This window comes from Elephas maximus, chromosome 9 (genome assembly GCF_024166365.1).
Source record: "Elephas maximus indicus isolate mEleMax1 chromosome 9, mEleMax1 primary haplotype, whole genome shotgun sequence".
NCBI lineage: Eukaryota > Metazoa > Chordata > Mammalia > Proboscidea > Elephantidae > Elephas > Elephas maximus.
This window is the reverse complement of record NC_064827.1, coordinates 61,435,685-61,451,123: the sequence shown is the minus strand read 5'-3', so window position 1 is coordinate 61,451,123 and position 15,439 is coordinate 61,435,685. Positions and strand designations below refer to the sequence as shown.

The window sequence follows — 15,439 nt, the reverse complement described above, 5'->3', positions numbered from 1 at the left end:
TGATTCTTAGGGTTTCTTCATTTTTTTTAATTCTTTTATCCGATTTTTTTTCAGCTATGTTGGTGTTGATTCCCTGGTCCTCCAGATGTCCCAGTCTGCATTCTAATTGCTCGAGTCTGCTCCTCTGACTTCCTAATGCGTTGTCTAATTCTGTAATTTTATTGTTAATCTTTTGGATTTCTACATGTTGTCTCTCTATGGATTCTTGCAACTTATTAATTTTTCCAGTATGTTCTTGAATAATCTTTTTGAGTTCTTCAACAGTTTTATCAGTGTGTTCCTTGGCTTTTTCTGCAGTTATCCTAATTTCATTTGTGATATCATTAAGCATTCTGTAAATTAGTTTTTTATATTCTGTATCTGATAATTCCAAGATTGTATCTTCATTTGGGAAAGATTTTGATTCTTTTGTTTGGGGGGTTGGAGAAGCTGTCACGGTCTGCTTCTTTAAGTGTTTTGATATGGATTGTTGTCTCCGAGACATCACTGGGAAACTAGTTTTTCCAGAAAATCCGCTAAAAAAAAAAATGCAGTCAGATCCCTATCAGAGTTCTCCCTCTGGCTCAGGCTATTCAGATGTTAATGAAGCCGCCTGGGGAGGGTGGGGGAGGGAACAGAGAGATAGGAGAGTAGCACCTCAGAATATAGCCAGAGTTGCTTGTCTTGCTTGGAATGGCTATTATATCTGAGATTCCCGCGGGCGCATCGCCTATGTGTGCTGGCTGTGTGGAGATTGCCCCCGGGGGGTCTGGCCCGCTGGAGTCACGGTCAGATCCTCTGCTTCCAGCCCCACGCCCAGCGTCAAGGCTCCCCTACTGGGACGGTGCACTCTTGACTCCAAAATCAGTCGCTGCCTCCCGGGGACTTCTCATCCCTCCAGCCGCGTGTCCGTGCCGCCCCCGAGAACCAGTTGGGCCTCCTCCCGGGGTTAGTTGAGATGGGTGGAGCAGCTCCCCGTGTTTGTGCCGTGACCGAGTGTCCCGGCTGGGACGCTGTTCTCCCCGCTCCAATACCAGTCGCTGCCTCCCGGGGACTTCTTCTACCGGCTGAGTCCCACGCCGCCCGCGCAACCCGGCTGGTCCCCTTCCCAGGGTTAGTTCAGGGGGGTGGAGCAACTGTCCGTGTTTATGCCGTACCTGCGTCCAGTCCAAATCCCTGCGGGACGGTTCCCCGGCTCAGACGCTGCTCTTTCTGCTCCAAGACCAGTCACTGCCTCCCGGGGACTTCTCCTACTGGCTGTGTCCCACGCCGCCCGCGGAACCGGCTGGTCCCCCTCCCGGGGTTAGTTCAGGGGGGTGGGGCAGCTCTCTGTGCTTGTGCCGTACCTGACTGGTACGCTGGCTCCAGGCTCTGGAAACAATCGCTGCTTCCCTGTATTAGTTCGTTCTCCGTCTCTAAATCTGTGTTTGTTGTTCAGGGTTCGTAGATTGTTATGTATGTGATCGATTCACTTGTTTTTCCGTGTCTTTGTTGTAAGAGGGATCCGAGGTAGCGTCAGCCTAGTCCGCCATCTTGGCTCCGCCCTATATACACCCTGTTTTATTTTAAAAACCCCGAGAAGAAGGTAATGCAGTAAATCTTCATATGTAACATGGAAGTACTATGTTCAGTACTGATTGATGCCAACATAGCCTTCATAGACTACCCATTAATGTGTCTAAATTGTCTTGAAAAAAGACATTCTACCAAATCATGGCAAATTGTATGTAGAATTTAAGAACTGGAAGGTCACGTAGTTATGTATTTTTTAGTGGATAAAAATGAAACTTAAGTGATGAATATTAAAAATTAAGTAATTTGAAGAGCCAGTTAGAACTTAAGCCTCCTGATGTGTGGCCTAGCGTTTTAACTAATATTCCATGTATACATATCCTTAAAAAATAATGTACAATTATTTGGTAATCTTAAGTTTGTAAATATTTTACATCTAGCCCAAAAATTTTAGTCATTTTTTATCCCCTTTAGTAATATATTGGTTCCATTTCATTATACCTGTTAACCCATATATTAAAATAGTAAAACACTAAAATACGTTGCATGCTGATTTTCATATTTATATCACAATATGTATTACACGGAAACCCTGGATGCATGGTGGTTAAGAGCTATGGCTGCTAACCAAAAGTTCGGCAGTTCAAATCTGCCAGGCACTCCTTGGAAACCCTATGGGGCAGTTCTGTTCTGTTCTGTCCTATAGGATTGCTATGAGTTGGAATCAACTCAATGGCAGCAGGTTTATGTACTGCACAGGCCAGTCCAGAATCACTTAACTGTTTTTTATACCTATGGATTTAAAGAGTCATAGGAGTGTGTGCATGTGTGTGTAAGAATTGGAATGCATCTCATATTCTCACATTTTACAAATAAGGAAACTGGAGACCTTAGAAGTTCAGTGACTTTCCTACAGTGATTTTACCAGGTGGTGACAGAGCTCAGACTAGAACCCACATTCCCGGTACAGTTCTGTGCTGTGCATGTAAATATTAAAATATACCATTTAGTAGGCCTACCATGATAGTTTTCTGAGGACCATTTTAAAAATAAATGCATTTGTGAAGAGCGTCTTTGGGAGGACTTTAATGGTGGTATCTATCTATAGCCACAGTTGCTCCCCAGAACGGTTCAGCAGTTGCTTAAATGATTGGTTTGATTATTCTGGCGGATTTTCTTCCCTTCTGCTCATTCTACAAAGTAGCATTGAACACTCTGTGATCCATCAGCGGTATTTTGTTTGTATTTGCCTACCATAATATTGTAGCTATAGCTAACATATACTGTTTTATAAAAGATGTTTTTGTACCTGTGGCTCAACACTGCCTTTAGCCAGCAGTGAACTTAGCTGGGGTCCTGTGTTCCTGCCCTGTCATTACACTTATCATTTCTCTGAGAGGAGTAACAAATCTTGTTTCTCCCCCCCAAAAAGATCATGGATCCTTCAGGTGAAGAGTAATTCTGAGAGTCTTCAATAGCAGCTGTTGGGGTAGGACTCTCAGCTTTTGTTATAGCACTCCCTTATTAAACCTTTCCTGTTGCTTTTGGAATAAAATTAAATTCCTTATTAAGGCTTCCACACACAGACCTCTCCCCCATCTCTTTAACTTCATTTCCTAACACTCTTCTGCTTATATAGCACCATGGCCTTTCTGGCCCTCTGCCTCTCTCCCTCCTACCTACCAGCTTATTTCTGTCCTTGATCCCTTTGTACCTTCTATTTCTTAGGCCTGGAACACTCCTCATCCAGATAGTCACATGACTGGCTTTACATCATTCAGTTCTCAGCTCAAATGTCACCTCCTCAGAGAGTCTTTCACTAATTACATTAACTAAACCTCCAATCCCTGGCACTCTGTCCCATTAGCCAATTAAGAGGTAATATAGTATAGTATAATAGGAAACCCTGATGGCATAGTGGTTAAGAGCTATGGCTGCTAACTAAAAAGTTAGTAGTTCAAATCCACCAGACACTCCTTGGAAACTATGGAACAGTTGTACTGTGTCCTATAGTGTCACTATGGGTCCAGGTCAACTTGATGGCAATGGAGTTTTTTTTTTTTTTTTTCAGTATGGTATAATGATTCAGGATACAAGATCTGGAGCTGGTTTGAATCCTGGCTCTTCCACTTACTACTTCTATAACCTCGGTCATCTAACTACCCGCTCTGTGTCTGCTTTGTAATGCTTATATGTTCATTGTGAGGATCACGTGAATTAATATTCTAAAGCATTTAGAACTACTCTTGGTACATAGTAAGTGCTCAAGAAATGTTAGCACTAATTATCAGATGCTAATGTAAGAAATTGCTCCTTGCTTTTTTAGTCTTATGGGTAAGATAGTCATTTTATAAGTAATTGCATAAAATGCAGTGGAGGAAATATACAGAAGTGTGGAATTGGGTGTACATGATTATTTTATTATATTCTTTGCTGCAGAGTTGGCATTAACTAAACTACTGTCTAACATCTATAGAAGTTAGTGTTCTGTGCTCATGGGGAGGGGATTGAGGGTGACTGAGATAGAAGGGGTGTTATTTTAGATGAAGATAGTTAGGGAAAATCTTTTCAATATGATGACTTTTGAGTAGAGGCTTGAACGATGTGACGGTATACATTATGTGTATATGTGAAGAATAATGATCCAGTCAGAAAGAACAGTAAGTGCAAAGTCCCTGAGATGGAGTATGCTTAATGTGTTTAAATATCAGAAATAAGGTTAGTATAATTGGAGTGTAGTAAGCCATAAATGAAAAAAGTTAGAGAAGAGGTGAGGAGCCAGATGATGCAAAGTGTTTATAATCTTTTATTTATAGTAAGATGGGAAGCCATTGGAGGATTTTGAGTAGAGGACTGAGATTATATGATTTATGTTTTAACAGAATCTCTCTTGTTATGTTAAGAATAAATTGTAGGATAAGAAGGGGCTCTTGTCATAGTCTGTGTGAGAAGGTGGTGGCTTGGGCAAGATGGTGGGAATGGAAGGGGTAATTATGGGTATATTTTGGAGGATTTACTGATGAGTTTATTGGATATGGGTTGTGAGAGAAAGAGAGTAATCAAGAATATCTCCCAGATTTTGGGTCTCAGCCTCTGGTAAATTGGCGCTATCCTATATTAAAATAGGAAAGACTACAGGAGAAACAAATTTGGGGTGAGAGGTTTGGCAGGAAATCAAGGGTTTGCTTTTGGACATGATGAGTTTGAGATACCTATTAGGCATCCAAGTAGGAGATAATTGAGTAGGTAGTTGGAAAATAAGTCTGGATTCCAGGGAAGAAGCCCAGGCTGGAGATTTGGTAATCATCAGCGTATGGGTGGTGTTTAAAGGCATTGGACTGGATGGCATCCATTACCTAGAGATTAGTTACAGATTGAGAAGGGATTCATTGACAGATCATTTATGTAAACTCTAAACCCTGTGTACTAAATGAATTGTGTACTAAAGTAGTTCATTATGTAGTGTTCCTACATAATCCATCACTTCTGAATGCTGTTATACATGGGGATATTTTATGAATGTTCAGTTGATGAATCTCTTCAGAACAAAGGATTGATCTTTTTGAATTGCAGATTAAAAATAAATAGCACAACTGGGCTAAACAAAAGCTAAGAAGATTCCTGACCACAGCCAAACACTTTGAGGACAGAGTAGCTGGGGCTGAGGCCTGGGGACCATGGTTTTGGGGGACATCCAGGTCAACTGGCAGAACAAAGTTTATTAAGAAAATGTTCTGCATTCCGCTTTGGTGAGTGGTGTCTGGGGTCTTAAAAGCTTGTGAGCGGCCATCTGAGATGCATCAGTGAGTCCCAGTCCACTTGGAGCAAAGGAGAAAGAAGAACACCAAAGACACAAAGAAAATATTAGCCCAAGAAACAGAAGGGCCATATAAACCAGAGACTCTATCAGCCTGAGACCAGAAGAACTAGGTAGTGCCCAGCTACTATCAATGACTGCCCTGACAGGGAACACAACAGAGAGTCCCTGGTGGAGTGGGAGAAAAGTCGGGGGCAGAGCTCAAATTGACGTAAAAAGACCTGACTTAATGGTCTGACTGAGACTGGAGGAACCTCCTAGGCCATGGCCTCCAGACACTCTTGTTAACCCAGAACTAAAGCCATTCCCAAAACCCACTCTTCAGACAAAGATTGGACTGGACTATAAAACAAAATAACGTTTGTGAAGAGTGTGCTTCTTGATTCAGTTGGGTGCACAAGACCAGATGGGCAGCTCCTGTCCAGATGGGAAGGCAGGAAGGGGCGGGAACAGGTTGAATGGACACAAGAAACCTGGGGTGAAAGTGGGGGGAGGTGTGTTGTCACATTATAGGCATTGCAACTAATGTCACATAACAATGTGTGTATAAATTTTTGTATGAGAAATTAGCTTGAGCTGTAAACTTTCATGTAAAGCACAATTAAAATATAGTTTCCCAAAACTAAATATTGTCATATTAAGTAAAAGAATCAATACTAGTAATACCAAATTCTGGTTCTTAAGTCTTACTGTTTAGTTTGCTAAGCTGTTGTAAACAAGTTGTGGCCAGTGTGCTATTAAAAAATGTTCTAACACGAATGCACTTTGTACAAGTGAGTACCAGTGAACATTTTCAGTTTTGGGCAAGTTCTATCTTAATAAAAATCACCTTGAAGACTGATTTTGCCAGAAATTAATCTTTAGTATCTTTTTTAGTCCTACTTTACAGTCTGGTTTTTTTTTTTTTTTTTTAATAGTCTGAAAAGATGAAAATACACAAGAGACATCTAGGGTTGAGTGTGTGTTTGTTTAAGAAGGCAAAATAAATATGATCAGGAAATAGAGTCAAAGACTTTGTAATTAATAAAAATAAATCCATATAAAAGAGGCATCAAATAGCCAAAGCAATATTGAAGAAGAAGAAGAAAGGAGGAGGTCACATGCTTCCCAATTTCAAAACATACAATACAGCCATGGTAATCAAAACAGCCTGGCTATGGTTCAAAGACAGACATATAGTCCAATGGAATAGGATTGAGAACCCAGAAGTAAATGCATTCGTCTCTGGGCAGCTAATTTTTGACACAGTGTCAAAGTTCATTCAATGGAGAATAAACAGTCTCTTTAACAGATGGTGCTGGCAAAACTGGATGTCCATTTGCAGAAGAATGAAACAGGATCCATACATCACACTGTGCATAAAAACTAACTCAAAAATGGATCAAAGACCTAAATGTTAAAGCTAAAACTATAAAGCACTTGAAAGATAATATAGGGACAAAACCATGGGACCTAATTTTCTTTAGAAATAGATTATTGATCACAATTACAAATGTACGAACCACAGAAGACAAATTAGATAACTGGGACCTCATAAACATTTTTATGCTGATCAAAAGACTACCAAAAGCAAGATGAGAACCTACAGGCTGGGAACAACATACCTGATAAGAGTCTACTCTCTAAAATACATAGAAAACTTCAACAACTTAACAACAGAAAGACAATACAATTAAGAAATGAGCAAAGGACATGAGCAGACATTTCACCAAAGAAGACATTCAAGCAGCCAGCAAACACATGAAAAGATGCTTGTGATCATTAGCCATTCCAAAACCAAACCCAGTGCCGTTGAGTCGATTCTGACTCATAGCGACCCTATAGGACAGAGGAGAACTGCCCCATAGAGTTTCCAAGGAGCACCTGGTGTATTCGAACTGCCAACCCTTTGGTTAGCAGCCGTAGCACTTAACCACTACGCCACCAGGGTTTCCCATTAGCCATTAGAGAGATGTAAATCAAAACTACAGTGACATACCATCTCACCCTTGCAGAAGTACACTGATCAAAACAAAACAACAAATGCTAGTGAGGTTTTGGGGAGATTGGAACCCTGATCCACTCCTGGTGGGATTGTAAAATGGTAGAACCACTATGAAAAATGGTATGGCACTTCCTCAAAAAGCTAGAAATAAAAATACCTTAAAAACCAAAAGAAAAAACCCATTGCCATTGAGTTGATTCTGACTCACAGTGACCCTATAGGACAGAGTAGAACTGCACCATAGGGTTTCCAGAGAGTGCCTTGTGGATTTGAACTGCTGGCCTTTTGGTTAGCAGCTGTAGCTCTTAACCACTGTGCCACCAGGGTTTATGATCCAGCAATTCCACCCCTAGAGATATACTAGCAGTGACACTAATAGACATACACACCTATGTTTGTTGCAGCATTATTCACAGTATCAAAAAGATGGAAACAATGTAAGTGCCCACCAGCAGATGAATGAATAAACAAAATGTGGTGCATACATACCATGGGATACTATGCAGCTATAAAGAATAATTGATGAGTTCTTGAAACATAACATGGAATTCTGGAGGGTATTATGCTGAGTGAAATAAGTCAGTCACAAAAGGACAAATATTGTATGATCTCACTTTTATAAAAAGAATATGTATATATACAGAAAAGGACGTTCTAGATAGTAGACACTTGTTATTTTTGGTGATAGGCAATACCGAACGTGGGTTAAAGTCCGCACAACTTGACCAAGGTAAATGATGACACTGCGAAGTACACAATAATAAGAGACATTTTTGGTAAATGCTGTAACATACACAATTTTACAACAACAGCAATACCAACCATATTTATCTATGTGGTTACATAGATAAATATGCCTGTGTGTGTAGGAGGGTATATGTATGTACATACATGTGCACATATAGGTGTATCTCTAGACATAACTATATACATGTTTGTGCTGCATATATACAGGTAGTCACCAACTTACGATGGGGTTTCAGACCGACAACTCCATCATAAGTTGATTCTGACATAAGTTGAATGCTTTTTTTTTTTAGTTTTCATTATTATTGCCTTTTATTATCAGTATCTTTATAAATCATAACAGTGAACATCTGGGAATGATAACATCAGCAGATTACATGCTGCAACATTGTATATAGTACATATTACTAACAATGAAATATACCAAAAAAAAAAAAAACAACCATCATAAGTGTGGTTCATCGTAACTTGAATATGTCATAAGTCAGGGACTGTCTGTGTTCAAATATATATAATAAAACACATAGGGGGCATGGTTCTGAATACTTCCTAGACATAACCAAACACCTCACTGGATAAATTTACTGGGTTTAAAGACGTAGGGCTGTAGTCTCATGGGACAACTCAGTCAATTGGCATAACAAAGTTTATGTTCTACATCCTAGCCTGGTGAGTACCGTCTGGTATCTTAAAAGCTTGCAAGCGGCCATTAAAATATAACTATTGGTCTCTACTCGTCTAGAGCAAAAGAGAAAGAAGGAAACGAAAGACTCAGAGAAAAAACTACTCTGTGGGACTAATAGCCCAAACAAACCACGGCCCCATCTATCAAGAGACCAGAAGAACTAGGTGGTTGCTTGGCTACTACTGACTGTTCTGACTAGGGACACAATAGGTAGAATGGGAGAAAAACATAGAACAAAACTAACATTCTTAAAAAAAGGCCAGACTTACTGAACTGGTGGAGACCAGAGGAATCCCAAGATTGTTGCCCTGAGACACCCTTTAAACTTGGAACAGAAACCACTCCCAGAAGTCACATTTCAGTTAAATAACAAATTTATTTTAAAAACCAAGCCCGTTGCCATCAAGTCGATTCCAACTCATAGTGACCCTATGAGATAGGGTAGAACTGCCCTATAGGGTTTCCAAGACTGTAAATCTTTACGGAAGCAGACTACCACATCTTTCTACCTTGGAGCGGCTGGTGGGTTTGAACTGCCAGCCTTTCAGTTAGCAGCTTACAGCTTTAACTACTACACCACCAGGGCTGTTCTTGCACTACCTAGGGACCCCTCAAATCTCAAGTTTTAAAAAGCACCCAGGTAGATCCATCTCAGAGACAGTGAGTTTATGTTAATGAGTAAGGAACAGCTCAAAAGGAGGGTGAGAATGGTTGCACAACTTGAAGGATGTAATCAACATCACTAAATTGTATATGTAAAAATTTGAATTGGTGTGTTTTTTGCTGTACATATTCTCAAGAACAGAAGAAAAATGAAATCAATTATTTTAAAAAGACCCTCTTGAGCACATTTGTATTCTGATACACATGGGGAATCCAACTGACTGAACAGCAACTTTTTTTTTGTTTTTAACTACCTCATTTTCTTTAGAAAAAAACTGTTGGCACAAAAATGATGACAAAGTTAACTCTAAGATTTTAAACATTCAACACGTACGCCACATGCATGGCTTAGAGTAGGGGTGCAGAGTGGGCACTCAGATATTTAACTTATTTTATAGCATGTTGTAAATGGCACAGTACTAAAATAGGAATTAATTGATGGTATAAGATCGCCAGGCGCTCCTTGGAAACTCTATAGGGCAGTTCTACTCTGTCCTGTAGGGTCACTATGAGTCGGAATTGACTTGACAGCACTGGGTTTGTTTTTTGTTGTTTTTTAAGAGATAGTGTGGTTAAATAATAGGAAAGGAGTGGAAGAGTCATATAAATCAACTGTTTCACGCTGTGAATCAGCATCTACTTCTTGAGATTTCTGTAGAGGAACTAGAAGGAGTTCACCTAAAAGTCTGTTGCTCAGTCAAATAGTCACAGAGCATCTATTGTTTGTCAGGTACTGTTCTAAGCACTGGGAATTCAGCAGTGAACAAAACAGACAACTGTTTCTGCCCTTATGAAGACAGACAGACAGTAAACAAATAAGCAAACAAGTAATAGAACATTTGGTGGGAAAACAAAGTTATGAATAAAAATAAAAGACAGTAAAGGGTGATGGTGAGCCTGAGTGCAAGTTGGGATGATGTGAGAGTGGTCAGGGAAGGCCTCTTTGAAGTACCTTCGAGAAGGAAGGGGAATAGAGGGGAAGGCTTCCTGACAGACCCCTGGTTACCAACGCTTTTGTAATAGGTGTTCCACTTTAGCACCAAAAAGCTAAAGTGGAACAAAAATTAAAAAAAAAAAACAACACATTGCCATTGAGTCGATTCCAACTCATGGAGTAGAACTGCCCCGTAGGGTTTCTAGGGAGCAGCTGGTGGGTTTGAAGCATCAACCTTTTGGTTAGCAGCTGTAGCTCTTTAACCACTGCACCATCAGGGCAGATTATATTTTCCCCTCTTACTTTCTCCACTACCTCCCCACTATCTGTAGGGTAAAATCCAAGCTCCTTGATATAACATACAGTCTCCCTGGCTTACCTCTCCAACCTCACTTCCTGATGAAGAAAAGTTCTTTTCTTCATACATTACGCTTATTTCATGCAGTATAATGTCTTCAAGCTCCATTCATGTTGTAGTATGTATCAAGACTTCGTTTCTTCTACGGACAGAGTAGTATTCCATTGTATGTATGTCCCACATTTTCTTTATACATTCATCTCTTGATGGGCGCTTAGGTCATTTCTACTTTCTGGCTACTGTGAATAGTGCTGTGATGAATACTGGTGTACAAGTCACTTTTTGAGTCTCTACTTTCAAGTCTTTTCGGTATATACCTAGGAGTGGAATTGCTGGGTCATATGGAAGATCTATTTTTATTTTTTGAGGAAACCACCACACTTCTCTGCATCGGCTGTACCATTTTGCATCCCCACCAGCAATGGATAAGAGTCCCAGTTTCCCCGCATCCTCACTAACAATTGTTGTTTTCTGTTTTGTTTTTTTAATCTTAGTTGTCCTAGTAGGGGTGAAATGGTATCTTTGTGGTTTTGATTTGCATCTCTCCGATGACTAATGACATTAAGCATCTTTTTATGTGTTTGGTGGCTATTTGCATGTCCTCTTTGGTGAAATGTGTGCCAACAGTTTTAATAGAGAAAGTTTATTTTTATTTTAAAATGGATCCATAAATCAAATTGTATTTATAAGGTTATTTTGTTTAATATTTTCCTCAAATTTAACCTAATCTGAACTTTTTTTCAGATATTTTCTAAATTTGGCACAGTCTTGAAGATTATCACCTTTACAAAGAATAATCAGTTTCAAGCTTTGCTTCAGTATGCTGACCCAGTGAATGCACATTATGCCAGAATGGTAATTGTGACCATATTTACTTTTCATTTTTCAGTTATTAATTATTTACCTCAGTGATATCTGAAGGAACCCATCATGTCTTCTTTCTTACCTTGTCTTACTAGGTATTCTTTTTTAAGCATTACTTCTTCTTTCTTCGTATGACGTGGTTTCATTTCTCATCATCTTTCACATATCTGGAACCCATTCCTATTTGTCATATTTAAAGGCTAGAACTGAGCACAGTACTCCTTATGTAATCTAATAAAGTAGAATTATCTTTGCCCTTGTGCCTTCATTTACTTCTATTAAATCAGCCAAAGGTTGATTGATTTCACTTTTTGTAACCATGTTCACTGTTGATTCCTATTGAGCTCTAAATTGGTAAAGATTTTTTAAGTCTTAGAAAATATGCCACTGTCAGTTCATGTTGTCCTTATTTTTAGTACATGAACACTTGACTCTTTTGACAAAATACAAAACATTACGTTCTCTTTGGTTATGTTTGACCCATTGTTCCTGTCTGTTGAGATCTAGCCTCTACCTTAATGCTTTAGTCTTATATTGGTATCTGAACTGTTTCTAATTTCTTCCTAAAGATAGGGACTAAGGTTTATACTACATTTGTACACTGTACAAATGATTAGGAATGTTTCCTTTGTATTTGCTGTACCATCTGCCTGGATACATTATTTTGTACCTTTATGGTGGGATATTTGCCAGTGACTATTATGAAAAGTCAGGGTTTTTTGTATATTTATTTTATTTTATTTTTACGTGCTTTGGTTTCTAGTATCTATTTTTATAAATTTAAGCATTTTTGAAAGTCATTGTGGCTACAAATATTTCTGTGTTAAATTTTTGTTATTGCAGAGTGAAAGGATTACAGATCTTTGGTCTTTTGTCAGAAGTGACTCCAGATTTCCCTCAGCTTAGTTATTATTCAAAGTGTTATAAAATAAATTTACAAGGCAAAAGAAAATAAGTAGTAGATAAGATTTCGTGTCTCTGACAAGTACCATTTACAAAGTCTTTGTTTCTTTCAAACCCATGTAAACATAACCAAATGAATTAAGATGAAATGTAAAATTAAACTGTCTTTAAACATTTGCTGCAAGTGAAATAATAATAGCTAATATTTTTATATAATACCCAATGGTTTTCCAGACTTTTCTGTTTCTCCTCTCTCATTTGGTTTTACCACAGGCATGTATAGGAAAGATTGGTGATATTTTCATTTTACAGATGAAAAAGTGGAAACTTAGAAATTGTCTTTTTCTTCTCAGTGACAGAAGTAAAAGTAAGCCTAGGTCTTTGGTTTTTAGTCCATTGCTTTCTGCCTTACACCTGATTGCCACTCTGTGTGAAAGTAGAGGCTACTTGATTTATCAGTGTTGTCGTCTTGTGAAAACATCAGCCCCTTTCTTACATGCTTTAGGCTCTGGATGGCCAGAATATCTATAATGCATGCTGCACTCTGCGTATTGACTTCTCCAAGCTCACCAGCCTTAATGTGAAATATAATAATGACAAAAGCAGAGACTTCACTCGCTTAGACCTTCCTACTGGTGATGGCCAACCATCTCTTGAACCCCCTATGGCTGCTGCTTTTGGTGAGTAGTTGCTTTTTATGTCACCAAGCAAATTTTCTGAAGATACATGTTTCATTTATTAATCCCTGTGTGTCAATTAGTCTTTTTCTCCTTGGTCTCTCGGAATTTCTAAAAGAAAGCAAGAATCCTAGAACAAAATGTGTTCCATCAGTTAAATCTTAACATCAGGAGTTTTTATTAGTTGGCAAAATAAGTGGATTCTGAAATTCAGTTACAAATTCATTTTCTAACATTAATATTACTCATTTTTTATAAACCACACAACCATTTGCTTCAAATTAATAGTCTTATATATTAAAGTATTGATTTAAATATGTTGGTTTATAGCCAAGAGAGTTTTGCCCTACATGCTCTTGAAAAAATATTTTCCCCCTTTTAAGTAGAATAATATTTTTAAAATGAAGCCTAAATTAAGTCTTTATTCAAAAAAAGAGAGCTTATTTTTGTTTTTTAAATGTTAGAGATGAAAATCTTTATCTTAATAAGTTTGTGTGAAGTTGCGTTTTCACATTAATGAAAATATAGCTTTCTAAATTGTCTCTTTAAATGTAGCTTTGAGGAACTTTCTTCCTCATTTTTATAATTAGTTTTCAATATGTTTATACATTTTAAGAAAAATCTTTATATAAAGGAAAAAGCAATGATGGCACAGTTAGCTACATCTTTAGGTTAATGTATGCTGCTTCTTGGTTTTATAGGTCTCAGAAGTGTAGTTTATTATTTAGATAAGGCTATATAAATTTTATTACCCTTTAGGATTGATTTTTCTTTCTCAAATTATTCCAGAAAATGTTATTATTAAATGAGACCGTAACTAGTATTTAGTTCATCTTCAATTTTCAGGTGAGAAAATGAAAGAACCACTATGGCCACATGGTTGTCCAAAATTTTCTAGAAAATACTTTGCAACTTTATTTTAAAGTAAAAGCTTTTTTTTTTTTTTAATTTGTAACTAAAATGGTCAAGTTAAATTGTGTAGTACATGTTCCTAAAATTGCTGAAATTTTGGCCTGTTTAACCAAATGTTTGTGTTTTATATTTGTTACACCACCTAATTTTTGTGGCCCATCTGGCAGAGCCAGTGGTCTTTGTCATTGTTATCTCGATAGCAAATAATAGAAATTGGGGCCATCATTCAAGTCTGCCAGAACTTGGCTATCGAATGCAGAACTGCACTTACTAGAACAATTGAAGACACTGTTCGCGTAATTAATTTTCTGCGTTGCAGGAGGAGGATACTTTAAAAATGTGGTAAAAAATTTTGGTTTCTGAATATAAAATATCAGAATGTTCATATCCTTTTTCATTGTGTTATACATACATCCTTAGTCATTGCAAAATAATGAGTACATCCTAAGCTAAATGATTCATCAAACAGAGAGCAATACTTTTTGTATTGTTTGAAAGTTTATCTACTCTGCCTCTCGCTAGTATTTAACACAGTTCACTGTTCCCACTTGTTTCTCTTGTGTGGCTTCTGAATACCACACTCCTGACTTTCTACCTTACTGGTTGCTCTTTCTCGCTCTTTAGAAGTGGTTTAAAGGTCTGTTTAAAAGTTATCCTGTGAAGTTCTTGGGACTGGGTCATAAGCAGTCTGTCCCTGTGTTTAGTAATCTGTATTATACCTATAGAAAAGCTTCTAAAACCTGTAACTATATTTCTGAATCCCCCATGTAATTATCTCCTGGGTTAAGAAATGGAATACTTGCACATACTGAAGAAGCACCCACTGTGCCCCTCCTCATCGGTTGCGTTTCTGTTCTCCCTGTCCCAAGGTAACCATAGTCCCAAATTTGATGATACCCATTCTCTTTTTTTCCCTTTGTTTTGTTTTTTAACCATGTATTTATGCAGCTGTAAATGGTACTTTTTAACCCTTTCAGAACCCAATTATTTCCTGCCTAGAATTTTTTGTTGATACTGTGTGTTTTAATTAATGGAAGCATAGTGAATCATTGAGTGTGTCTGAATTTTTGATAGGTAGTGTGGATTTTTTTTCTTTCCCACTCTCACAATCCTACCTTCAGAGTACAGTGGTATATATGTGTGCCCCTAATCCTATCCCTGGAGCCCAGAGGCACATATGTATACCACATAAAAAATTTTCAAAACTCATATTTTACATTAAAAAAATACCGATTTGGCATCATCTCATACCAAACCCAAGACTAAACCCATTGTTGTCGAGTTGATTCTGACTGATAGCAACCCTGTAGAACAGAGTACGCTGCCCCATAGAGTTTCCAAGGTTGTGAATCTTTATGGAAGCAGACTGCCACATCTTTCTCCTGTGGAGTTGCTAGTGGTGGG

The 15,439-nt window shown here is 38.2% G+C and overlaps 1 protein-coding gene across 4 annotated transcripts in view; it reads left to right on the top strand.

Moving 5' to 3' along the window:
- PTBP3 (polypyrimidine tract binding protein 3) overlaps positions 1–15,439 on the top strand; it is a 108,085-nt gene that overhangs the window by 67,979 nt on the left and 24,667 nt on the right. For all 4 annotated transcript variants that reach the window (XM_049895627.1, XM_049895628.1, XM_049895626.1 and 1 more), the window contains 2 exons: positions 11,424–11,534; positions 12,952–13,126. In XM_049895627.1, coding sequence (XP_049751584.1) covers positions 11,424–11,534; positions 12,952–13,126 — 286 coding nt within the window. The remainder of the gene's footprint in view (positions 1–11,423; positions 11,535–12,951; positions 13,127–15,439) is intronic.